This window comes from Drosophila sechellia, chromosome 3L (genome assembly GCF_004382195.2).
Source record: "Drosophila sechellia strain sech25 chromosome 3L, ASM438219v1, whole genome shotgun sequence".
Classification (NCBI taxonomy): Eukaryota; Metazoa; Arthropoda; class Insecta; order Diptera; family Drosophilidae; genus Drosophila; species Drosophila sechellia.
Window position 1 is genome coordinate 16,428,379 of NC_045951.1, and position 23,476 is coordinate 16,451,854.

At 43.8% G+C, this 23,476-nt stretch overlaps 8 protein-coding genes across 8 annotated transcripts; 6 read left to right on the forward strand and 2 right to left on the reverse strand.

Moving 5' to 3' along the window:
- Window positions 1–2,904: 2,904 nt before the first annotated feature.
- LOC6606016 (tumor susceptibility gene 101 protein) lies at window positions 2,905–4,999 on the forward strand. The gene is made up of 7 exons (XM_002030791.2): window positions 2,905–3,073; window positions 3,189–3,273; window positions 3,364–3,429; window positions 3,497–3,772; window positions 3,905–4,125; window positions 4,187–4,533; window positions 4,625–4,999. Exons 1-7 carry the CDS (start codon window positions 3,029–3,031, stop codon window positions 4,809–4,811), a joined length of 1,227 nt encoding a protein of 408 aa, XP_002030827.1. The 5' UTR covers window positions 2,905–3,028; the 3' UTR covers window positions 4,812–4,999.
- LOC6606017 (transmembrane protein 258) lies at window positions 4,983–5,445 on the reverse strand. The gene is made up of 2 exons (XM_002030792.2): window positions 5,336–5,445; window positions 4,983–5,278 (listed from the first exon to the last, which is right to left on the reverse strand). The coding sequence occupies exon 2, from the start codon at window positions 5,275–5,277 to the stop codon at window positions 5,041–5,043; it is 237 nt and encodes a 78-aa protein (XP_002030828.1). The 5' UTR covers window position 5,278; window positions 5,336–5,445; the 3' UTR covers window positions 4,983–5,040.
- A 423-nt stretch (window positions 5,446–5,868) lies between these two features.
- Window positions 5,869–12,691, forward strand: LOC6606018. Its single transcript, XM_032719878.1, has 6 exons — window positions 5,869–5,877; window positions 5,936–6,257; window positions 7,518–9,659; window positions 9,717–9,916; window positions 9,975–10,112; window positions 10,175–12,691. Exons 1-6 carry the CDS (start codon window positions 5,869–5,871, stop codon window positions 12,551–12,553), a joined length of 5,190 nt encoding a protein of 1,729 aa, XP_032575769.1. The 3' UTR covers window positions 12,554–12,691.
- Window positions 6,534–7,347, forward strand: LOC6606019. Its single transcript, XM_002030794.2, has one exon. The coding sequence runs from the start codon at window positions 6,635–6,637 to the stop codon at window positions 7,319–7,321; it is 687 nt and encodes a 228-aa protein (XP_002030830.1). The 5' UTR covers window positions 6,534–6,634; the 3' UTR covers window positions 7,322–7,347.
- A 194-nt stretch (window positions 12,692–12,885) lies between the features above and the next one.
- LOC6606020 (opsin Rh4) lies at window positions 12,886–23,086 on the reverse strand. Its single transcript, XM_002030795.2, has 2 exons — window positions 22,408–23,086; window positions 12,886–13,594 (listed from the first exon to the last, which is right to left on the reverse strand). The coding sequence occupies exons 1-2, from the start codon at window positions 22,994–22,996 to the stop codon at window positions 13,047–13,049; spliced, it is 1,137 nt and encodes a 378-aa protein (XP_002030831.1). The 5' UTR covers window positions 22,997–23,086; the 3' UTR covers window positions 12,886–13,046.
- On the forward strand, window positions 14,091–18,670 carry LOC6606021 (E3 ubiquitin-protein ligase sina). The gene is made up of 2 exons (XM_002030796.2): window positions 14,091–14,869; window positions 16,633–18,670. Exon 2 carries the CDS (start codon window positions 16,754–16,756, stop codon window positions 17,696–17,698), a length of 945 nt encoding a protein of 314 aa, XP_002030832.1. The 5' UTR covers window positions 14,091–14,869; window positions 16,633–16,753; the 3' UTR covers window positions 17,699–18,670.
- LOC6606022 (probable E3 ubiquitin-protein ligase sinah) lies at window positions 19,460–20,918 on the forward strand. Its single transcript, XM_002030797.2, has one exon. It carries the CDS (start codon window positions 19,651–19,653, stop codon window positions 20,707–20,709), a length of 1,059 nt encoding a protein of 352 aa, XP_002030833.1. The 5' UTR covers window positions 19,460–19,650; the 3' UTR covers window positions 20,710–20,918.
- On the forward strand, window positions 20,999–22,339 carry LOC6606023 (probable palmitoyltransferase ZDHHC24). The gene is made up of 3 exons (XM_002030798.2): window positions 20,999–21,417; window positions 21,681–21,778; window positions 21,837–22,339. Exons 1-3 carry the CDS (start codon window positions 21,073–21,075, stop codon window positions 22,258–22,260), a joined length of 867 nt encoding a protein of 288 aa, XP_002030834.1. The 5' UTR covers window positions 20,999–21,072; the 3' UTR covers window positions 22,261–22,339.
- Window positions 23,087–23,476: the final 390 nt, after the last annotated feature.

Here is a 23,476-nt window from a genome sequence, read left to right on the forward strand (position 1 = left end):
AATGGAGCACACGGATAATGAGTTTAATGGATGATTTTACCAGGAATTCGACGGGGAATTTTACATTTTCGCCGTCGAAACTCTTTTGCGGTCGCTTGGAACTCACTGATTGATTAATTTGATTAGTATTTTCATTGGCATTTATTTTTAGTCCACTATTGTTTGCGCCGCGCTGCTCATTAGACATTATTTTTAGAACTGCGAGCATTAGGTACGCCGAAAATAAGTCTCGATTCGTACTGAAGATTTGCCATTTATAAAATGTAAAGACATAATGGCAACCAATTAGCCGGCATTCGCCTGCCCACTTCCGCTTGTGGCCCAAGTCCGTAGTGCCGCCGAAACGGATCCATCTGGCTAGAACTTCGTCTGTTTGGGTCAAGTACTCGGCCTCAAAGTGTTGAAATTGTTTTAATTAAATTTATTGCTCACATGGCGGCGCATTAAAAGTCATTGGCAGGCGTGATGTGATTAATCGAGCTGCGAGTTTCGGTTGACAAAATTGATGATTGAACGAGATTCAATCGCTCGCTTTCGAGTACGTGGGGCGTCCCCCCCCTGCGAATATATCATTCTACTTTCGATTCTGAGTGGGTTCGAACGGGTGGATTGACTGCCCGGGCAGAAGCATTGGCCACGGCACTAAAGAAACAAGTTACAACAGTTAGTTGGTCAATGGGTTATTATGATAATGAACTCAATTGCCGCTGCTCAGAGCTTTGTTGTAATTTGAATGGCCTTGGGACATGGGCTAGAAGATTTCACAGCCAAAAGAGAGAATAGATGGCGCACACAAAGACCGCGGAACGCGATTATTACGATGGTTATCATTATCGCGGTGGCCGAAGAAGAAGCACACAGCTGGCCGGAGGTCAATGCGGTTGAGAAAATCAAGTTTACAAAAGCAGGGAATTACACAGCCACACAGCAAAATATTTCGGTTTTTCTAAAGTTAAAAGTGTTTTACAATAAGGGTGCTTCGCATTGAATTCAGAGGATTTTCAAAGTATTGGCTTCAAGAATTCAAACTAACCAAGGAAGCAACTAAATTCCTTAAAAAATTCAAACAAAAATGTATCTCTTTTCAAAATGAACGATAATTACTGTGTTTTGAATGATTCAAAAAATGTGTTAAACTAAATTGTTTTTCTGTTGTATTTATCAAAACAAGGATCATGTTTTTACTTAAGATTAAAGACATGTAAATGACGTGCCATATATATTTTTCCAAACTAGAACCATTGTTTATAGTTTTCTCAGTGCATCGACCAAGCTAAAGCGGCGTCAGGTTGGTTTTTCAGCAGTAGCAGTGGCCAGCAGTGATAAGAATCGCGTTGGCTAATTAAAAGCGACCACGAGGCGTATGAGTAATCGGCCGTCAGTCAGCCAGCCAGAGTGTGTCCAAAGTGATTTATGTGAACTCACTACTGATTTGAACTTCAGGCGAGCTCTTCAGGCGAGTTCAAGTACGCATGGCCAACAATTTGGCCGAAGGCGAAACGCACAAGAAGCCAATTGCCCAAAAGCACTTGCCATTCCACGAAAATGTCCAACCGACCGAAGCAGCTATACCCAGTCTATTAATATACATATATTTTCCATCCCTCTGGCACTTCAAATGGATATCGCTTTATAGATTGATAAAAGATATGGTAGGATTTCGAAGGTGAGTTTTATTTAATTTACAAAAGTCATCATAGTTGGCAAACAGAATTGTGTAAAATATGCAATGCCATTGCCGATCTACCCGTAATGATAGGGCATCATTTGGCTACTGTACTTGTTCATTGATTGCGCTTCGGGCAGAAATCAATCGGCAAGGCAAACAGTAACAAAAGGCATTAGAGCTGACCTTCCTTGGAATCGAAATTTTATGTGCGCGAACTTGAGACATTGGAAGTAATTACTGTCAAGCCGAATCCGCAACGAAATTGAAATTCGCGACAAAGTGCCTCGAAAAAGTTTAACGACTCGCGACTCAGTTTCTGCAATGGGTTGGCACCTGGATTCGTTTTGCAGAGATAAGGCGGTTCGTAATTGCCATGTTTTTTGCTTAATTGTCGCAGAGATTGCCCGAGGGGTTCTATCTATTCAAGATTTGGTTAATTCAAATCAGCAGGGGCAACTGGAATGAAGCTCTGAATGTGGAGACTTAAATTCCAAGTTTTTGAAATCATTAAGTTTTTCTTTTCTTTGGAAAATCAAGGGAAATTTTTTACTTAAGTTGGTTTTTCGTAGCTTGGTGGTCTGAATATATAAAGTAATTATGAAATGACATATTAGAATTATAATATTATTCTATGTAATTGCTTAAGTTTAAATCCAAGTAGTTAAAATTGGTATTTATTTGAACAGCTCATCAGAGTTGGCTAACTACGAAATTCTGATAAAATTAATACGTTTTAAATACGTATTTTTATTCAATGTCTTAACTACGTTTGAATTCTTTCTTACCGTTAAAAAACGTAGTCTGGCAACGCTGGTCTTTAAAAAAAAATCAATACCAAAATCTTCATTTTGGTATATCAGTGGTAGGCTTAAGCTTTAATCGAAACGTTTTTCAAATTCTCTTGTATGTAAACTGTAAATAAATATAAAATACTAAGTGGAAAACAGTGTATAAATATGAAATATAAATAGGCAACAATAATATCGATAGAATTAATTGTATAGTCTTCAAAACAAATCGAGATGGAGTAGTTTGAATCGAGAGCTTGAATGAGAAACAACGTGATTAAAAAAACTTATAAAGATTGTTATATGTAATAGGTGAAAATATTTGAAAAAACTGGTAAAAGCTAATTTTCCACAATATTGTGCCGACCAATGTGACCCGTTTTCTGCCAAGTAGAAAGGCGTTTATCAAAGACGTTGTTTGAAATACCAAGCAGAAAAGCGTTGGTCACACTGTACGACAAATTTGTTGTTTTCATTCAACTAATACCCTTCGAGCACAACGAAAAAAGTTAAAATTCTTTCAAAATTTCAAAAGGATTTCAATTGAAGCCGATCTGGTTTGCCAAGCACAATGCCCGCGGTTGAGGAAACGCAAATAACAAAGTACCTTTCGCAGGTAAGATCCGCCTATGAGTCATCATAATACGCCCATTCTTCGAAATTTTGTTCATCTGAATTTTTCTTTTCTTCTGCACGCAACGCAATTAACTATGCAATGGATTTAATTTCAGTATAAGTACGTGGCTGCCACCAAGAAGGACGTTGTGGACGTGGTCACATCGTACCGCAGCTTGAGCTACGATCTGCAGAGTTTCGGTAAGCAACAGCTGATAAAAGCATCCCACCTGGCAAAGGTATTATTTATGTAAGTGCATCTATTATTTATACATTATTCTCTGCTTTTAGTGTTCAACGATGGCACTTCCAAGAAATTGTTCACCATACAGGGCACTATTCCCGTGGTCTACAAAAGTAATTAATTATATTATAAAAGCCCCTTGATAGCGTGAGATAAAGACATGTATTCCCTTTCTACCAGATAACACTTACTACATTCCTATTTGTATTTGGTTGATGGACACTCATCCCCAGAATGCACCCATGTGTTTTGTCAAACCCACTCCCACCATGCAGATAAAGGTATCGATGTATGTGGATCATAATGGCAAGGTCTATCTGCCCTACCTGCACGACTGGCAGCCGCACTCCTCCGACCTTCTCTCCCTCATCCAGGTGATGATCGTCACCTTCGGAGATCATCCACCGGTGTACTCAAAGCCCAAGGAACAAATTGCAGCCCCATATCCAACGAACTGTAAGTGAGAAGTTTCAAAGCTCTCAATTTCACTAACATCCCAGAATTTCTTGATTACTTTACGATTTGTTTGAAACTTTCTACGAACTTTACATTGTTTAATATACAAAATTACATGACACATTTCTCCAGCTTATATGCCTCAGCCTGGTGCACCTGGTGGCAGCAACTCGTTTCTGCCTTATCCCACAGCTGGCGGAGCTGGTGGCAGCAACTTTCCACCGTATCCCACCGGATCCAACGTCGGACCGTATCCCCCGACACCCGCTGGTCCAGCTGGTGGATCCGGCTATCCGCCCTACATGAATTTCCCACAACCAACCGCCGCTGGGTACCCACCAGCAGCGGGATATGTAAGTTGTAGATTATAATCTAAAAGTCGACTTCTTAAAATCTGAAGTTTATCCTTTTCAGAATCCCTCAAATCCCAGTTCCACGGGAACTATTACCGAGGAGCACATCAAAGCATCAATCATAAGCGCTATCGACGACAAGCTGCGCCGCCGAGTCCAGGAGAAGGTTAATCAGTATCAAGCCGAGATCGAAACTCTCAATCGCACCAAGCAGGAGTTGCTCGAGGGCAGTGCCAAGATCGATACCATTATATCGCGCCTCGAGCGCGAACATATCGATATGCAAAAGAACATTAGTATATTAAAGGACAAGGAGCAGGAGCTGGAAAAAAACCTTGAAGCTCTGGAGAGCGCCGAGGCCATTAACCCCGACGAAGCGGTGACCACCACAGCGCCACTATACCGACAGTAAGTTGAATATATGCGGATGCATTCCAAGATTAGCCAGCGGCTGTTACAGAATTTCGTGCTAGAAAATTAATGCTTAATCCGCCCGCAGGTTACTCAATGCCTATGCCGATGAAGCGGCCACCGAGGATGCCATCTATTACCTGGGCGAGGGTCTCCGCGGAGGTGTCATCGATCTGGAGACCTTTCTCAAGCACGTGCGACAGCTATCCCGCAAACAGTTCATCCTACGGGCCACCATGCAGAAGTGCAGACAAAAGGCCGGTCTAGCCGGCTAGAAGAGACTTGATTTCAACAGTTGTCGTTATTTCTTATTCGACGGGGTAGTGCGAGCACGTGCAGACGATTTATATGTTACCATAAAAAATATTCGATGTTTTAAGCGCAATTTGAATCTTAAAAATTGAAATTACAATTACAATAATCCTAAATAAAACAAAGGCCTCATGTATGTTAACGCCCACGATCAGATCTTCAGTTTATTTCTATGCGGAATGGTGTCTTATCTCATACGTAAATACCGACGGTTAAAAGCAGGAAAACGATGCCGAATCCCAGAAAAATGGAGGCGCACAGGCTAATTAACAGTTCCTTTATTAAGGTGCTTTCCTTGGAGCTCTTTCGAGACACCACGAAGATGAAGAACCAGGCGGTGAAGAAGGTTCCGATGACCAAGAGCACAGTGGCGAGGTGTGGGAATACGGCCGGGTTCACGGGAGAAACGTAGCGCTGCATTACGTCCATACTAGAAAGAAGACGATCCGGTTAAGCTATTACTTCAACACATTTGAGGCACTCTTACATTGAATTTTAGCTTTAATTACTTCTTGTTATTTTTTGACGCAAATTGTACGTGGCCCGGCAGTTAGGGTTGCTCCTCTTGTTATCGTTATCGGAGACACCCGCAATCGACTGCCAGTTTTGAAGTATCGCAACAAGAAGTATCGTTGTTGCTTGTAAATTTTAATTTAAAAACATTTTGAGAAATAAAAAACACGGAGTAGAAAAATGTTCACTTTCAATTTTTATTAAGTGTTAATATTAAAACTTAAGCCAAGTCCGAATTTGTGTTTTTTGATGTAAATTATTTTTGTTTATTTTTAGAAATGCGGCAGATAGTAAAAGTATTGTTGTCAGATTTTTTTAATATCTACCATCTAGTTTGCTATTCGATAGCAACATATTCCGATAGCCAGAGTGCCATCACTGCCTCGATTGACGTTCTCTCTCCAGTTTCCCCACCACTGCCATCAACGTGCTCTCTTTCATTATATTACTTTTTATCAATGCGCAGGAAAAATAAATCAAAGGCAAAGGAAAACAAAGACGCGCAATATGAGTGATGTGAGTGTTGGCCCAAATACCCGTTATTCCAACTGATCTAATGTATTCTAATCCGAAGCTTGAGGAGATGGACAGCGAACGGCTGAACGAGCTAGAATCAATTCTATATGCCGCGATCCACTACAGCGATGGATTCGACGAGCACACTGCCATGGATCAGCCTGCGAAGGAATCAACCAGCGACCAGGATGCCAGGAGCATGCCACCGCCTCCCCAGCAGAAGCATCCCATTCCCGGACAGCGTTTCGTCAGCGGAACGCGAGTGATCAACAACAACAAGCAGAAACCACGCTACTGGACCGATGGGTCGGCAGCTGTGGGGCAGGGGCAGGTGGTGCAGGCGGAGGAACAGCAGGCCACCACAAACAAAACAATGCCAGGTGAGTGGCAACCAGTGGCAAATGGTATATATGAAGCAACAAAAACCGTAAGCTGGCACATAAATATTCCCAAAAATTTATCCAAAAAAGGTGAATATCATACATGTTATCAGTTAATTTAAATCAGTGTTAGGAAATATATATAAAATCATATTCAATCGGTTGATTTGTAGCTATAACTGTTTAAAACTCAAAACTAAAAAAATTAAAACTTGTTAATAATCATAGGTATTTTTAGCTAGTTCATTTGTAGTTTTTCATAGTTTTTAAGAACCCCATTTCCTAATTCCAACAGTAGGGATCAGCCCAGCTTTTGGGCATTAGGCTGCTTATTACTATTTCGTTGGCGTGCTTTCAAAATTCTCCATAACCTTCCAATGATGACCTGCTTCCTTAGTCGCTTTCTGGGCCTGGGCAGGTGCGGTCTGCAGGTGCTCGAAAGGCGGATGGGCCATTTCAACCATTGCACCTTGGCCCTAGCCACTCTCGACCTTGTCTGCATTGTTTGCCTGCTCCATTACCAACTGGTGCAGCATGGTCGGGATCTGTTTTTTTGGTGCGACGAACTGGACCAACGGCTAGTGGAGTACATGCTATCTGCAGTCGTATTGATGGCCAGCGTTAGTGTGCTGGGATCCTGTGTGGATGGCTTTATCTTCTCCGCCTTGATTCAGCGGAAAATGAGTCGGTTTGATATGCCGCGACAGTATTTTGAAGATCGTTACCGCAGGTTCGTTTTCATGCGGCTGGTCAGGCAACTAGAGCAGGCTCTCAAAGTGCAGGCTAAGCAGTCTGAGTTGGGCGAAAGGATGATGACGCCACTCGCCAATCTGTCCGAGGCGCAGGAGCTGATCAAGGAGGCAATCGACGAGTTTCGCACAGCGGTGCGAATCCTACTGTGGCCCAATCGATCCGATCTGCTGGCAGAGGCGTTTGTCCTCTTCCACATTAGCGAATCGCAGTTGTCGGATCTGACACTCCAAGGATACAGGCTGAACGACGTCGAGGGGGAAGACATGTCCAATTCCCGTCTCAGTCATATGCTTAACCCAATCTGGTATTAAAATTGGTGCTATAGTTTAGAAACTGACTTTTAAATTGGTCTTATGTCTTTGGCTGATAAGATGGGAAGGTTAGGTTGTATCAAAAGATTTGGTTTATTCTTAAGAATTTCTGGGAATATACTATTTATATTTATTCATATCGCCTATACAGTTAAATATAAGGAACACATTTTAATTTATGGTTCTTGTCTCTTAGCTGCTGAAGAATGTTCCTCATCACAACCGATGGATGACGATTTGCCGAAAGACAAGAGTCTATTGCTGTCGCCCAAGAAAGGAACGCAAAATCAACCGAAAACAGCTAGCCAGCCACCGAAACAGCAGCAAAACCCACAGGCCAAACAACAGCAAAATATTCATGGAAAACAACTGCAAAATCAGCAGGCAAAGCCTCAGGAGCAAACAAATTCACAACAGAAACAGCAGCAGAGTCAAAAGCCAAAGCAGCAACAAAATCAGCAAAAGAAGTCGATGCCAGTAGTACAAAAACCAAAACCGCAGCCAACCGCACCCACCAAAGTGAATCACGAAGCCTACGAGGCGGAGCGTTTTGACCAGAGACTTCTAGTCGCCATCCCACCGAACTGCCCGCCCAAGAAGCCGAATAAGCCACAACAAAACAAGCAACAGCAGCAGCAAAACAAACAGCAGCAGAAAAAGCAACAGCAGTCGCTGCAACATAACAAACAGCAGCAACCAGGTCCTGGACCGTTTGGCAAAGCCAACCGCAAGTTGGAGCAGATTCAGCGTCTGGCAGATAAGAAACAGAAATCCAAGCAGGCTCGGTTAAATAAAAAACAGCGAAAGCAGCAATCTACGCCTGTGGAGTTTGTCAACCTGGCAGAAACCAGCGAATCTTCCGATGACGATGATGTGGTTCTTGTACCAATTCCGCCAGCTCCTATCATCGACTTGGACACGAGCGACGGCGAGCAGACCTGCACTTCATCTCAATTTTTTCACGAAGAGAATGCTATGGACGCCACAGACGTGAAAATGGGATTGTCTTGTATTGCTGAACCAGAGGGAACGAGTGTTGTTGCTAGCAGTACCACACCATCCATGCATTCACCGAGCTGTTCCGTCATCTCCAGTGATGACTTCATAGTTCAGAAGGATACCACTCGCTTGTTGACAGAACGTGAGGACGCCAATGATGAAGATCTGCTGGTGCTAACTGAGACGGCTATAAGAGAAGCTATTGGCGAAGAACCAAAAGATAAGGAAGTTGTGGATAATGCATCTGCGGATCAAGAACACGATCATGCGGCTGATACCTCGTCGGAATATGAATTTGTTCCCCCTTCGCGACTGGAAGAAATCAAGAAAAACTATCGCGTCGACGATCAGCAATTCAGAGCTTTAGACGTCTACGAAAGTGAGTCCGACCTCACGGAAAGTGGCATTTACTCAAAGGCCAAAAACAAGACCACGCCAACGATCATACGCAACGTAGACTCATCATCGAGCTCTTCCGTCGAGGAGGTAGTGGAGCCTAGTGTCCAAAAGACGAAGCGTCTGCGCAAACGATCCTGTTCAACAAACAATCACAGCCAATCTGACCCAAACAACGATGATGGGTTGGATGATTCAGATAGCGATGATGGCGTCCATTCTACTGGAGTTCCTGGCATAGCTCGTGGTATGGCAGTGGAGCGTTGTAAGCGCAAGATCCGTAGAATCAGTACCAGACATAACTCTGATGACAATTCGAAGAAGGCGGTTACACGTATCCATAAACCGAAAGTTTCTGCAGACCAGCATGCTAGCTCAGAATCTGAGTCTGAGTATGAGTTGCCAAGTGCCAGAGATATAGCCGAGCGACTTCTTAATCAACAGCAAGGACAAGGAAAGGAGCATGTACAAAAAGACGGTGGCGATGACGATGCTATGGATACCATTTCTATCGGATCCAATGCAGATTCCGAAGCAGAGGCAGAGTTTCGCGATGCTATGACTGATCGATTAGCTGCAGTTTTCGAGCGTCTTGAAGCCAAAGCCAAAAAAAGGGAGGAAGACGAGGAACAAGTGAATGCGAGTGGATATATATCCGATGAAGAAGACTCGCGAGACAAAGATGTAGACACCACCGTCCGATCCGACGAGGATATGGATGCTTCCAACGAGATTGAGGAGACGAATCCAGATAAGAACGATAAAGACGTGGCAAACGAAGAGCAGCCCATACAAGTGGATAACAATTTGCAAGAGCTAACAGATGAAAGTCTGCCAAAAAGCGGAGACCTCATTGGCTGGAACGAAGAAATGCGCAGCTTCTACAATGACAGTTGGAATGGGGAAAACTTCTCTGTTCACAAGGTCCAAAGAATGATGTCAGGTGCTGTTAACTTATTAGTAATAAGCGAATTCAGCTATTAACCTATTGTAATTACAGGTAATCGCCACGAGTGGAGGATCAACACCGCGGATAGATATCCGGTCGCACGACCCCGCTCCCATGCCAAGTGCACCAACTGCTTTGAGATGGGACACGTTCGATCAAAGTGCCCGCGTCCCCGCAAGCCACTTCTTTGTTTCATTTGCGGAACCGTGGGTCATACCGAGCCCCGCTGTCCCAATGCCATTTGTTTTGGGGTAGGTAATTCAACTATTACAACTGGAACATACTAAACAAGTACTTTCCATATTCTAGTGCGGATCAAAGCAGGAAATTTACGTGCAGCAGTGCAACAAGTGCTCCTTTCACAGCCGCATGGTCTGCCAGCTGTGCAAAATGAGAGGACACGGCATGGATCACTGTCCGGATAAGTGGCGTCGCTACCACTCTACGGTAATATATATTAATCATGCAGTGCAGAAATCAATGTAATGCTCATTTTTCTTTGCCAACAGACTCGGCCAAACACTGAGCTGGATAGCCGGGTACAGTATAGGAACGTACAGTGCAGCTACTGCGCCGGTCGCCATTCTTTCGAGAACTGCCGACAGCGGATTGGTGACTTTCGTAACACGAACTATACAAGCCAGATTATGTCACACCAAAAGATCTACAAGAATCGCGGTGGCCCGATAGGTTTTCTTGGAGATTCAAAATCCTTTTTTGCGATTGAAACTCCCTTCCACTTTAAGTGGAACAGTCCGAGTATGCCGAAAAATTGCTATTATTCGAGGTTCCTTGTCAATGCAAATTTGGCAAAAGTCCAGTCAGTGAAAAGAAAGTCAACTACTGCATTAGCGGAGATTCCAGTAAAGATGTATGCCCATGAATATGAGCTCAATGCTCAGGTGAAGGCAGCTCGAGGGGAGGTATCCACTGGAACGGCTAAGAAACCGCTCACAAAACAAAAGCCAGTTGTCGAGACAATCGCTGAGAACCGAACCGCGGAGAAGCCAATTGGAAAGCTGAATCGTGAAGAGGAAAAATCTGAACATGTGCAAGATATCGTACCGGAAGTGGAGCAATCTCAAGACGAGCTGCTTGTGAAGGGACAACCTACTCAAAGCCAACCCGATGAAGAGCTACCCATGAAGGATGCCGATCAAGAAGCACCATCGTCCTCTGTGCAGCGTGAAGAGATTACCACCAATTTTGACAATCCACCAAAGGAACCTGGCCTAAGTAGAACACCATTGGCGCCCCATGAGTTAGACTCGGATTCGAATTACAGTTTCTCCGAGCACTTCGAACTGCCCAGCTCGACAACAACTGATGGTCAACCCAACAGCCCACTTCCGCTCGTCCGTCCCATGGGCTCTCTACCCGATGTCATTTCTCTAAGTAATGACGATTTTGAACTATCCTCTAACGTCCAGGGAATTTCCATGTGTGTCAACTCCAGAAGCACTGACGAAACGCCCGATCCGGACTCCAGTGAAGAGCTGCCAGATGTTCCAAGCGAGGGCAAAATCATCATGGCGCGCGAACAATCCGAGTACCTGTTCAGTCACGAGGGCCGAACTTTTCTGGCGGAAACCGCCAAACAGTGTCATGTTAGCGTACGCATGGACTTTAAGGACTACGGTTATGTCCTGGTGATATATGGCCTTAAAAAGCACCAGGAAGAGTTTCAAGTGAAATTGCTTCGACGCAGTCAGGAAGTCAAGCGCAAGAGCATCGAGTTCCAAAGTCAGAAACCCCCCAAACGTATTGATGTGCTTATCCGCTTTCTGCGGGATGGAATCAACAGTCTGAACACCAATCTAGGAAACGCCAAGAGCCACTATCTGCGCATCAAGGAGCTAGAGGGGATGAACACTAAAAACGGTTTTAAGATGGCAGAAAAAAAGCGCCGCCAGCTTAACATGATCCTCGTAGGCCAGGCGGGACTCCTTAATGGCAAAACACATCTCGATCAATTGCTGGTCTTATTGCGTCGCCTCATCGATGACTTCTCGCCGGATGCGAACGCCACGACACAGTTGCGCAATGAGATCGAGGACCATTGGCGAATGATCTTCACATCATATCCGCACCCGAATTACGACTCTCTGCTCAACAGCTATGGACGTTTGGATCAAAAGAATCGCTTGCCCTCGTTGCACATAGATCCTGTGCTGCTGGGACTGCAACAAAAGAAACAGCAGAGTCAGACGCAATCGCCTAGTAAGCGGCCACCATCGCCAACACCTCTTCCACCAGTTTGGCAGGACATGGCCCCACCACCACCTCCTAAAATGTCAAAGAAGAAGCAACGTCAAGCCCTGGAGCAGCAACAGCAAACACAAAATCAACAGCAGCAGCAAACACAAAATCAACAACGGCAGCAGCAACAGCAACGTCTGCAGCAGCAACATGAAAACCAGCAGCAACGCTTGCAGCAGCAGCAGAAGCACCAGCAGCAACGTCTACAACAGCAACACCAGCAGCAACGTGTGCAACAGCAACGTATGCAACAACAGCAGCAGCAGCAATACAACAACCAATGTCAGCAGAATCTACGACGTCCACAGATCGACCAGATGCCCTACAATAATCACCAGCAACGATCGCGATCCGATCTTCAGCTGTGGCAGACTATTAATCCGGAGTGTGACCGTCTGTTGAATGAAATGGATCACAATCAACCTGGCAGCATCAACATGGACGCCAACAAACCGTCCATGTTCTGGTCACGCGAATCGATAAAGTACCTCGATGATCTTTTCAGGATGACCTCCAACACGGAGACCGTAGAGCGGCTGAAACGAGTGCTCCAGCGATCGCAGCGTGGTCTGCTGTCGCACAACGATTACCGTGCGGTCATTCGACTGCATTCACTAATGTGCAACTGAGGATTAGCGGGTCATGGGACTTATTTCCTCGTGGGTCACCTTCATTTTGTTTAACAAATGCCAACAGATTTCACAATGGGTATCTGAAAGATATTACCCAAAAACCGAATAAATACATAACTGACTATTTTGAAAAAAGCTCGAGCTTATGATTTTATTAGTTGAATGAAGAGTCTCCAAACAACTGTGTAAATGTTTTTAGGATTAGAGTTGTATTTTTTATTTAAATTTTGACCTGATTTCAACATTTCCACAGGTAAGTGTAGAAATAGTGACAAAATAACGACATCTAAGAACCGAATTCCAAATGAAAAACTGGACTAATTTTCTACTTCGTTTGCAATAAGTTACTATTTATTTATTTCGAACTCAAGAATGTTACACTACAAATTATAAAATTAATGTTTTACACTTTCGTTATCGGTATTTTATACATTTTCCTTGGCTTTCATGTTACATGGTCAGTTGTGTTAGGGTAGAGTTGTCCTTGTTTCTATGCCGCTGTGGTCTGCTGCTGCTCCTGGGTGGTAGTGGACTGCGCCGAAGAGATCTCCCCAGACTTTTCGTTGACTCCCAGCCAGGGACAGCGCTTCTGCAGCTCCAAGCGGTATCTGGGGTGACTTATGGCATAGACGAATGGGTCTATGCACGCCACCAGTTTACAGGTGCAGGCCGGGATCATCGTGGCTCCTGGTGTAAGCAGACTCTTATCCCCGAATGCCCCGATCAGCGACATTACGCCGTAGGGCGTCCAGGACACGAAGAACAAGAAGCAGATGGTAATAGCAGCCTTGGCTATCCGTATCTCAGCCGTCTCCTTGCTTTTGTCCACATTGGAGCGCAGCGACTCCACGTTCATCTTCTTGGCCTGCTCCCTTAGCGCCTTTTCGTGGCTGAAGACATGGCCCACGATCTGGGAGTAGTAGTAAAGGATCATCAGCGTGGGACACACGAAGCTGAAGAAGAAGATGGTGCCCACAAACAACCGGGTGTCGAAGTTGTCCGAAAGATAGTCGAAGGAGCAGGACGTGAGGTAGCCCTCTGGAAATGCATGAAGAATAATGGAATTTTTGGTATTAGGATATTTAATTACTGCATATCTGTTAAACAAAATTTTACTCTTCCATAAATTTCTTCCTAATAAAATTTATTTCTTCGAATTTCTTGGTCCAAACTAAGTTTGTAAGCATTTAAGATTCCCGCCACACACGAAAAACAAAGACAATGTATCGCCTATCGATATTTTTATTTAATATTTTGTATTGTCTATGTCATTTGATTGGAAATACTATAAGAGAGTAAAATTGTATTTATTAATGAATTTAAAAATTTTTGCATGGCATAACAGAGTAACAGACTACTACTTTTATTCTTTAAAAATTATTTACTCGATTTGTATTATTTCAAAACTGATGTTTTCCTTCTATTAATTAATTAATAACAAACGTGGCAAGGCTGTAAAGTAATCGATAACAGCAATTGATAGATACCAGGAGGCACTGCGATGTTGCCGATTGCCTGTAATCGACTATCATGAATCGAATAGACGACAATTGGGGTTCCATCTCTGCAACCGACGCGGACATTAGAAGAAACTTACTAAAGTAGAGTAAATTAATTAATTAATCAGCCGAGGCAGACATCACGATCAATGTACATGGAGAATGCCGAAAAAGACTGAATTCCACACCGCGCAAGGGCAAGTGCAATAAACGCCGAGTGCGGCGATCAAAGAACGCAATATAGAAAAAGTGAGGCACACGAAAAAAAACTCATTTCGCTGCCTGTGTGTAAATGCAAATGGTTTATTTTTGTGCAGCAACAACAACAACACAACATCAGCATCAACACAGAGGCAGAAAAGGCGAAAATAACTAGTAAAGCTAAATATGAATAAATGTGTATGTGTGCGGGTCGCGTTAAAGAAAATTAGATAAAAAGCCAAATGAAATTAGCTCACGCCTGAATTTCGAGTTTCGGTTCGTTGCAAGGTGAACGAAAAGGCGAAAAGCAATCAAAACAGTTTTTCCATTTTCCCAGTGTGCGTGTGCAGTAGCAAAACCACCTGCATTGGTTATATATATATGCGGTTAAAAAAACAACAAATTGCTAGGTAAAAAACGGAACTTGCACCTAGGATATATACAAACACATGCTGGCTGTATGCGTGTGTGTGTGTGCATGGCCGTAAAGGCTGACTGACTGATAAAAAAGGAAACAAAAAAATAACAAGAAAAATAATATATACACATAGACACACACCAACGCAGCGGGCCACCAATACCTCGGCACAATTTCTTGGAGGCAGCCTGTCATGTAAGTTTACATATCAACGATTATGTATTTCGCAGTTGTTATTACTGTTTAAACAGCAGCCTAGTCTCACTTAATGGCGGCTTAAATTAAAGAAAGATAGTCGCATTTCGCTTTGCATCGCAACTTACGTTTTCTATTTTACCATTTTGCAACTCATGAAAGCAGAAGCCAAGTTAATTATATTCATGGCTATGACTTTTGTGGCAATTACCATTTTTACCCCGTATGAACATTTCCAACGGTACGCAACGTAAACGAACTGTTAATTAAGTGTGTGCGATCTGTGTCTGTATTGTAAGTGTGTGAGTTGCCCTCCCCGCTCCTGCCACCCCCTACCGCCACCCTCCCCTTACACTTCACCGTTGCATTTGTTACGTTACGCACTCTTCATTGCGTGCCCTGCGCTTACGATTCTACGTTTATGCGGGCGAAGTTACGAATTTCGTAGTGGCAAATGTTAAAATAACTTTTCCAATATATAGAATAAAGTATTAAGCATTTGTACGTTTATGCGTGTTTTGAGTTAATAAGGAAACATATTATTTATTATTGAGGTTTTCGAATCTAAAAAAATATTGCTGAACTCCTTTGACAAACAATTTTGATAGCAATCATATAAGAAATATAAATATATAAGTATATTCCCGTTAGGAAAGAGAACAAGTTATGTTTGTACATCAAAGCTAAACAATTACGAAAACTTTATATTTATATTGATATTTATCTTATAAGCGCACCATAGCACCCACAGCATGTTGTTCACACTCATATGTGCCCATTCTGTCCAAAGTGGACAAACCCGTGGAACCGAACCACACCCATTACAACCAGCACGACACCCACCATCCCACAATCCCGCCATGGGTCGACGTCCCTAATGGCCGTCCATCAGCGTCGGCTCCGTCAGCTCCGCCTGATAAGAGCCAACATATTTGCGCCGTTCCACACGTGCCGCCAAGAGGCTTTTGGTGTTGGGCTCGGAGTTGGAATCGGAATCGGGCCTTCATTTCGACCGGAGACGTGACGGCGACCTCGAGCTGTGTCTTTGCTTTTCGCAGACCAACTCTGGTTCGATACGTTCCGCTTTTAGTAATTGCTTAAATGCAATTCCCATACACGCAAATGCGTGTGTTTTCTTTTTTCGGTAATGACAACAATTGGGAATCCACGGCAAGGTTAAGGTCACGAATGATAAATCGCTGTAGCTTTTCTATTGGGCGGCACGAAAATCGAACTACCTAGTAGTAGTGATTACGTGAAATAAGTTTTAAATTAATAAGGCTCAAGTCACTTTGATAGTAGTTTTGCTGGGCGACATTCTTTATAGCAATTGAGTAGAATTTGCTTAAACAGTTTGCATTCATTTCATTTTAATGGAAAGTTTATTACTTCATCGAAAAATAAGCTTGAATATTACTCATGTCCCACTGGGCAAAATAGTAGGAAAGAACAATAGTATGTTCCGAACTTAAGCAGCAAAATCGATAGAAAGCTCATAACATATGTTCAATTTTATACCAGCATTTATTCAGTGTGTTATTCTATGATTTTTTTTTTTTGCTGTTTGCTATATGTTCTTTTTGGGTTAACTTAGCTTAAACGTAACAAACTATATTTGTTGGGATATGTGTATTGTATTGTAGGTTATTGTTTTTTGGAGTTTCTTATCCCTGACCGAACAAAAATTAAAAAAAAGAAACAAATTTTTGCTATGACTAAATTGGCCGCATTACTCACCGACTTGTGATTGTATCTCATTTCAGAAATAAGCACAAGAAAGCCGTTGTCGAAGCAACCGGGAGGGCAAAGAACCTGAACCTGGCGAGAATTGCAGGGACCCAGAAGAATTGTAGACACATTCGTGCCGTTGCGAGAACCCTTCCAATGTCCAATAAAATCAACCCGAAGCGCCGCGAACCGACAGCAGCAGCAGCAGGAGCCGGTGCCACGGGAGTGGCCCCCAACACGAGCACATCGACCGGATCCTCCAGTGCCGGCAACACGTCCTCGGCCAACACATCCTCGTCGTCCAGCTCCTCGCTGTCGTCCGCCGGTGGCGGTGATGCGGGCATGTCCGCCGACTTGACCTCGCTGTTTGAATGCCCCGTGTGCTTTGACTATGTGCTACCGCCGATCCTGCAGTGCTCCAGCGGGCACCTGGTGTGCGTGTCCTGTCGCTCCAAGCTCACCTGCTGCCCCACCTGCCGCGGTCCGCTGGCGAATATCCGCAACCTGGCGATGGAAAAGGTTGCCTCGAACGTCAAGTTCCCGTGCAAGCACTCCGGCTACGGATGCACCGCCTCGCTGGTTTACACGGAAAAGACAGAACACGAGGAGACGTGCGAGTGCCGGCCCTACCTGTGTCCGTGCCCGGGCGCCAGCTGCAAGTGGCAGGGCCCGTTGGACCTAGTCATGCAGCATCTGATGATGTCGCACAAGAGCATTACAACGCTGCAGGGCGAGGACATCGTGTTCCTGGCCACAGACATCAACCTGCCCGGCGCCGTCGACTGGGTAATGATGCAGTCCTGCTTCGGCCACCATTTTATGCTCGTGCTGGAGAAGCAGGAGAAGTACGACGGACACCAGCAGTTCTTTGCAATCGTTCAGCTAATAGGGTCGCGCAAGGAAGCGGAGAACTTTGTCTACCGCCTAGAGTTGAACGGAAACCGACGCCGGCTGACCTGGGAGGCAATGCCGCGTTCGATTCACGAGGGCGTCGCTTCCGCAATTCACAACTCGGACTGCCTGGTGTTCGACACGTCGATTGCGCAACTGTTCGCCGACAATGGCAACCTGGGCATCAACGTGACCATATCTCTGGTCTAAACGCACTGTCAATTCGTCGAGTTCTTTCATTTCTTGTGTTTACTATTCCGATACAAATACATATATAGTTTATAGCCCTCTGTTCGCATCAGGCGTCTAACTCGTGGACAGATTGTGAGTCTGGAGATTAAGAAGAATGAGTTTTGCAGAGTTGTTTTATAAAAATGATTCTCTATTCTAAGAGCCACTTACATGCATATGTATATATATCTATGGAAATATCAGGCTGTTTCGATTATCACATTCGACACGATATCGCAGTTTTCTTTGATTTATAAATTAGGTAAAATGATTGTTTTGTGCTCGCACACCAATGACAAATTGTCTGAATATAAAACTGGCTAAGAGACTCACAATTTTCCAAATCGAAATGGAAAGCGTTTGAAAGCTATTGCTAAGTGATGTTCAGTGTTTATTGCACACGTTCGTTAAACCTGTAAAACCGCGTTTAAAGTTCGTATTTTGATTTTCTGTTTGCTCATGAGTGTGTGTAAATCGACTCATTTGCTGAAAAATTTCCAATACTTTTGGCGAGATTTCGCGGATTTAGTTAACACAGTTTCCTGTCGAATGCGAAAATCGTGGCTGACCTGTATGTTTGTATGTCTAATCGGTTCGATTGGTACTCTAGTTCTAGGACATGATTTTTTAGTTACCGCACACAGAATACTATATATTTCAAAGTTTCAGTGTTACCCGTTTTGTTAGTTCATGGGGTTCTGCTTTAGTTTAATTTAGTTCGTAAGGGCCACACACCTGGAGCAGAGCTGCCTGCGCGTGCCCACGTGCCCACCACCCACTACAGTGAACGCTAGGAACACAGACCCACTCACCAAAACGAAGAGAACGGCAAGAAAGGCGAGGAGGTCACTCATCACTCGAACATGTACTGCAAAGTCTAGTTTAGTTAATGTAAATTATTTTATACAATACTTGTAAATGGTAATAAGTAAAACGAACAGTTTAACGAAATTAACAAACCTAATAACAATAACGATAGCGGCAAAAGCGAAACCACAAAGAAAAGTAATATTTGATAGCGATAATCTGTAATAACTCGAGAGTTGTTTGAAAGTTGCAGCCTAAACGAAACTGCGACCCGCAATTTTGTTCATGCCAAACCATCACAAAATAACAAAAACACACTAAAAAAAAGAAAATTTTTTTCGCAATGCTAAAAAGACAGTTGCCCCTTCCCATTTTCCCCCCCAGTCGCCCCAAACTTAAAAAGCAATGTTAATCTTTAAATTTCTATCTAGTTTAGACGATCTCCCCGGTTTGGCTCATGTTTTGGTTTTGATTTCCATTCGGCCAACGTTTCCCAATCGAAAACGGAAGAAAAATTAATGATTTTAAGCATCTGCACCGTAATTAGCTTTTAATGCGCCGATTTACCGCGCCACTACCATATGAGATCACTCACACAGACACAAAACTACAAAACTGAAATAAACATGTTTAGTAAAAGTAAACAATGCTCGTTAATTATTGAAATTAATCTAGGGGCCACTTTGTAAACTTGTCGATTTAAATCAGTTATTATCTGTTTAGTTTGGATTATCTTTGAGATACTTGCGTTACTTCTAATGCGATTTGGAAAGTTGCAGCAATTGATGGTAAATGTTTTGAATGTTACAACGCCGAAGCAACTTAAAGATTAAGTCGTTTGGTTGAGGTTATCTTAGAGATACTTAATCAAATATTCAAAATAATTCTTTAAGCTGATTTTAAATTTATTTCAAGTAAGTAGGCTCCGAAGTAAAAGTAGCTCAGTGTACTTTTAGCTTCGTTGTATTGTGGTATACAGATTATATTTTCGAATCCTTTTAACCAAAATTTCAGTGTTCAGATAAAAGTAAAAAAAATTTGGATCGGCACTTATTCTTCAGAATCGTTTGGTTGTTAGGTATTAGGATTAATAGCTCGCGTATTTATTTTTGGCTGAAGCACAGATGTCTGTTCGTAACTCACGCCTCCAGTTGAATTCGTGGCCTGAGCGGGATAGTCCGCAAAGGACAATTGAATCTCCAACGGCATCCGGAGAAATGTTGACTCGTCGTCAATCGGCACCAGCGTTGGTCGTGCCGCCGGAGGAGACCACGCACGTTGTGGTGGTCAAGCGGCAATCCCCGGACGCAACCGCTGCCGGAGAACTGGTGCCGTCTAGGCGGAAGGACTCGGTGGCTGTGCAGTCGGGAATTGTGGCCAATGGGCCATTGGACACAACACGCAGTGGTGCAAAAGACGACTTTATAATGGCATTGCTGGAGTGCCCGGTGTGCTTTGGCTACATAATGCCGCCAATTATGCAGTGCCCGCGTGGCCACCTCATCTGCTCCACCTGCCGCTCGAAGCTGACCATTTGCCCCGTCTGCCGGGTGTTCATGACCAACATCCGCAGCCTGGCAATGGAGAAGGTGGCTTCCAAGCTGGTCTTTCCCTGCAAGCATTCGCATTTCGGCTGCAGAGCGCGGCTTTCTTACGCAGAGAAGATCGAGCACGAGGAGGACTGCGACTGCCGTCCGTACTTCTGCCCGTATCCGGATGACAAGTGCTCCTGGCAGGGACCGTTGAGGGACGTATACCAGCACCTGATGAACTCGCATGAGAACGTGATCACCATGGAGGGCAACGACATCATCTTCTTGGCCACCAATGTGAATCTGGAGGGTGCCCTCGACTGGACAATGGTGCAGTCCTGCCATGGGCGGCACTTCCTCCTCTCGCTGGAGAAGATCAATTTGGGTGAAGGCTGTCAGCAGTACTTCACCGCCTGCCGTATGATCGGCTCCATGAAGGATGCCGCCGAGTTTGTGTATAATATCTCCTTGGATGCCTATAATCGCACTCTCCGCTGGCAATCCAAGCCAAGATCAATCCGTGAGAACTTCTCATCGTTCACCAACGCCGACTTCCTGGTGCTCAACAAGCACACCGTCGAACTGTTCTCCGAGGATGGTAATCTCGCCTTGAACGTGGTCATTAGGAAGGTGCACGAGCATACCAACTAACCACTAGCGTATCCGTATCTCTGCCCCCCTATAAATTGAACGTCGCTGATTGGTAGCTGTTAGCGTGTTTAGATAAGTGCATATTGAATTGATACATGTGCTAGCCATATGGATTCCCAGGAACCACTCAAGATCACCATGATTCAAAAGAGTGTGTTGATGGATTTAGGAATTACATTTGGCAACGAATAAAGGATTGAAAACTATAATTAAGGGTTTCATATATAATTTGGATAGGGTTTCATATCCGGTGAATTTTATTTACAATCCTTATTTCACTTAGATACTTGTCATTTGCTTACTTCAAAACAAGCCCTAGAATTTCACATAAAACTCATAATTCTTACTATATCTTATTAAACCATGTGCTTCATGATGATAGGATGCAAGTACATAGCCAACGCCAATCCGAAGCGGTTCGCAAAGATCGTACATCCCAGCGCAGTAGGATTGATTCTAGTGGGAACGGTACTTTTTTTATCGGTGGAAATGTTCTATATGTTGCCCAAGATATACGACCCCGATGGACTGTTCTTAAAGATCGCCTGGCTTATGGCACTATTCATTGTCTACAATCTGTTGGGAAATATGCTAGCCTGCCATCGCAAATCCTCTGCGGTGTCTTCCTTGCCCAAGGATCGGCAGATTCCGTGCCCAGAGGAGGAGCACCTGTGGCACTTCTGTGACCACTGCCAGATGTTAGTGCCGGTAAAGTATTTCAGTATTAGTTCAGTCGCCGAGTCGATCTAGACATATCCGTATGTCCGTCCGTTCGTTTGTCCGTATGAACATCAAGATCTTGATTACTATACAACCAATTTTTTTAAAAATACCTAATTTTCTTCTTGGCACTGCCACCAGCTGAGTAAAGGGTATCTGATAGTCAAGGAACTCGACTATAGCGATCACTCCATTACACGGTTATAAAATATCCTTATGGTTGTAAAACATTTAAAAACATTTGAAAACAGCTCAGATCCTGGCACTGCAAAGTGTGTGAATGCTGCATTCTGAGGCGGGATCATCACTGCATCTTCACTGCGACTTGCGTTGGCCACAATAATTACAGGTAATAGTCACTGGTGACAGCGATATTATTGTAAATCTACCCACATATCTTTCCAAAGGTACTTTTTCTGGTTCACAGTTTACATGCATATTGGATCACTCTTGTCATTGGCAACGCATGTAAATCTGCTTATAATTGATGAACAAATTCGGAGGCAATATGTTTTATTACAGTTTTCAAGCATTTTCCTATTTCTCAAACCAATGAGCTGGAAGTTAATAGCACTGAACATAAGTTTCGTTATCAACATCTATGCCTGGATTCTTTCACTCATAATGTTGGGATATCAGATACCAGTCCTGTATCTGAATACCACATTCTATACGCCGAAGGATCATAGATACAATCAAGGACTGCTAGGCAACTTCATGGCCTTCATGGGAAAACGAGGCCTGTGGACATTTATCTCGCCCAGCATTAGGAGTCCTCTGCCTCACGATGGAACTCAGTGGCAAACCAAGCCGGCACCCACTACTATTTGATAGCACCCACCATTATCCTAAAAATTTACTGTGTGTTTTAGGAACTTTACAAAATGATTTCCGGAAAAAAATGAATATTTCAGATATTTATAAATAAAACTTCTAAGAAATCCCTGGTTTTCAACTTAAGGATACACACAATCTCACCTGGCACGAATCGATCCCAGAACTGGGTTAGCGGCAGGACAACCCATGGTGTGCAGTACAACCAGATGATTATATTCATTATCACCGCCTTGGTGAAGGTCATGTTGCGGTTCATGGGCTTGGTGATTACATTGTATCGATCGTATCCTATGGCCGCGTTCGTCATCCCAGCTCCAATGCCCGAATAGGAGCCAATGGAGGCGAATATCTGGCACCAGGTATTGCCCAGGGCGAAACCTCGATGGAAGCTGTTGTAGATGAAGATCGGCGCCTTGAGGCACATGATCAGATCGAAGACTGCCAGGTTTAGCACAAACATATTGGATGGTGTCCTCAGCGACTTGGATGTGCTGAAGATCCAGATTACCATGCCATTACCCACTGTCGAGGCGCAGAAGAGAAATATGTAGAAGACGCCCAGCATGTAGTGCATGGAGGCGGGCGGTTCCAGCTGGGTCAGCCAGTGCTCCGGAATGTATTGGATCTGATCCGGCGGCACATTCCATCCGAGGAACTGCAAGTCGCCGTTGCCAGAGCTCCGTGCCTCCGGGCGAAGTGGCGGTTCACTGGCGTTACACAGCGGCTCCATACCGGTCACCCCGATACCGAACCGATTCCTAACCGATACGCCTTAACCGCTACCCGTTTCGCTCTGTGTGCGCCACAGGGCTGAACTGTTTCCAATCACCGCGATGCCTCGTTTATATCGCATTTTGTGCTGCCTACCAAATTCAATTAGACTTTGTGGTTGCGTGCCCGCAAAGACGATTTTCTGCCCTGTCTGCTGTAAAAATTTATCAGCAAGTATTTCGCTCAATCACGGGCAAAGGGTTGGTTATAAAATAATGACGTTAAGACACCGTGTCAGGGTTAAAATTTCAGGGTACAGTAAATGTAAATGTTAAAAATAAAAGGGGGTGACACAAGAATATCTTCGAACATGACGAAATTTGTATTAATCTCAAAGAAGGATTGCCTTTTTATTGAAGGAATTGTCCAAGAAATAAATATGTTATTATTTTCACGTTAATATAAGTAGATCTATGTCAACATTGCCTTAGAACCTTAG

Bases quoted from the DNA above. Each gene is read 5' to 3' on its own strand.
- LOC6606021 (XM_002030796.2), top strand. From the start codon at position 16,754: ATGTCCAATAAAATCAACCCGAAGCGCCGCGAACCGACAGCAGCAGCA.
- LOC6606016 (XM_002030791.2), top strand. From the start codon at position 3,029: ATGCCCGCGGTTGAGGAAACGCAAATAACAAAGTACCTTTCGCAG. The intron at 3,274-3,363 runs GTAAGCAACAGC...CTCTGCTTTTAG, and splicing joins CTACGATCTGCAGAGTTTCG to TGTTCAACGATGGCACTTCC. The intron at 3,430-3,496 runs GTAATTAATTAT...CCTTTCTACCAG, and splicing joins TATTCCCGTGGTCTACAAAA to ATAACACTTACTACATTCCT.
- LOC6606022 (XM_002030797.2), top strand. From the start codon at position 19,651: ATGTCTGTTCGTAACTCACGCCTCCAGTTGAATTCGTGGCCTGAGCGG.
- LOC6606020 (XM_002030795.2), bottom strand. From the start codon at position 22,996: ATGGAGCCGCTGTGTAACGCCAGTGAACCGCCACTTCGCCCGGAGGCA. The intron at 13,595-22,407 runs GTGAGATTGTGT...ATGCATTTCCAG, and splicing joins CTGGGATCGATTCGTGCCAG to AGGGCTACCTCACGTCCTGC.
- LOC6606023 (XM_002030798.2), top strand. From the start codon at position 21,073: ATGTGCTTCATGATGATAGGATGCAAGTACATAGCCAACGCCAATCCG. The intron at 21,418-21,680 runs GTAAAGTATTTC...ATTTGAAAACAG, and splicing joins ACTGCCAGATGTTAGTGCCG to CTCAGATCCTGGCACTGCAA. The intron at 21,779-21,836 runs GTAATAGTCACT...ATCTTTCCAAAG, and splicing joins GTTGGCCACAATAATTACAG to GTACTTTTTCTGGTTCACAG.
- LOC6606018 (XM_032719878.1), top strand. The intron at 6,258-7,517 runs GTGAGTGGCAAC...CTTGTCTCTTAG, and splicing joins CACAAACAAAACAATGCCAG to CTGCTGAAGAATGTTCCTCA. The intron at 10,113-10,174 runs GTAATATATATT...CTTTGCCAACAG, and splicing joins GGCGTCGCTACCACTCTACG to ACTCGGCCAAACACTGAGCT.
- LOC6606017 (XM_002030792.2), bottom strand. From the start codon at position 5,277: ATGGACGTAATGCAGCGCTACGTTTCTCCCGTGAACCCGGCCGTATTC.
- LOC6606019 (XM_002030794.2), top strand. From the start codon at position 6,635: ATGATGACCTGCTTCCTTAGTCGCTTTCTGGGCCTGGGCAGGTGCGGT.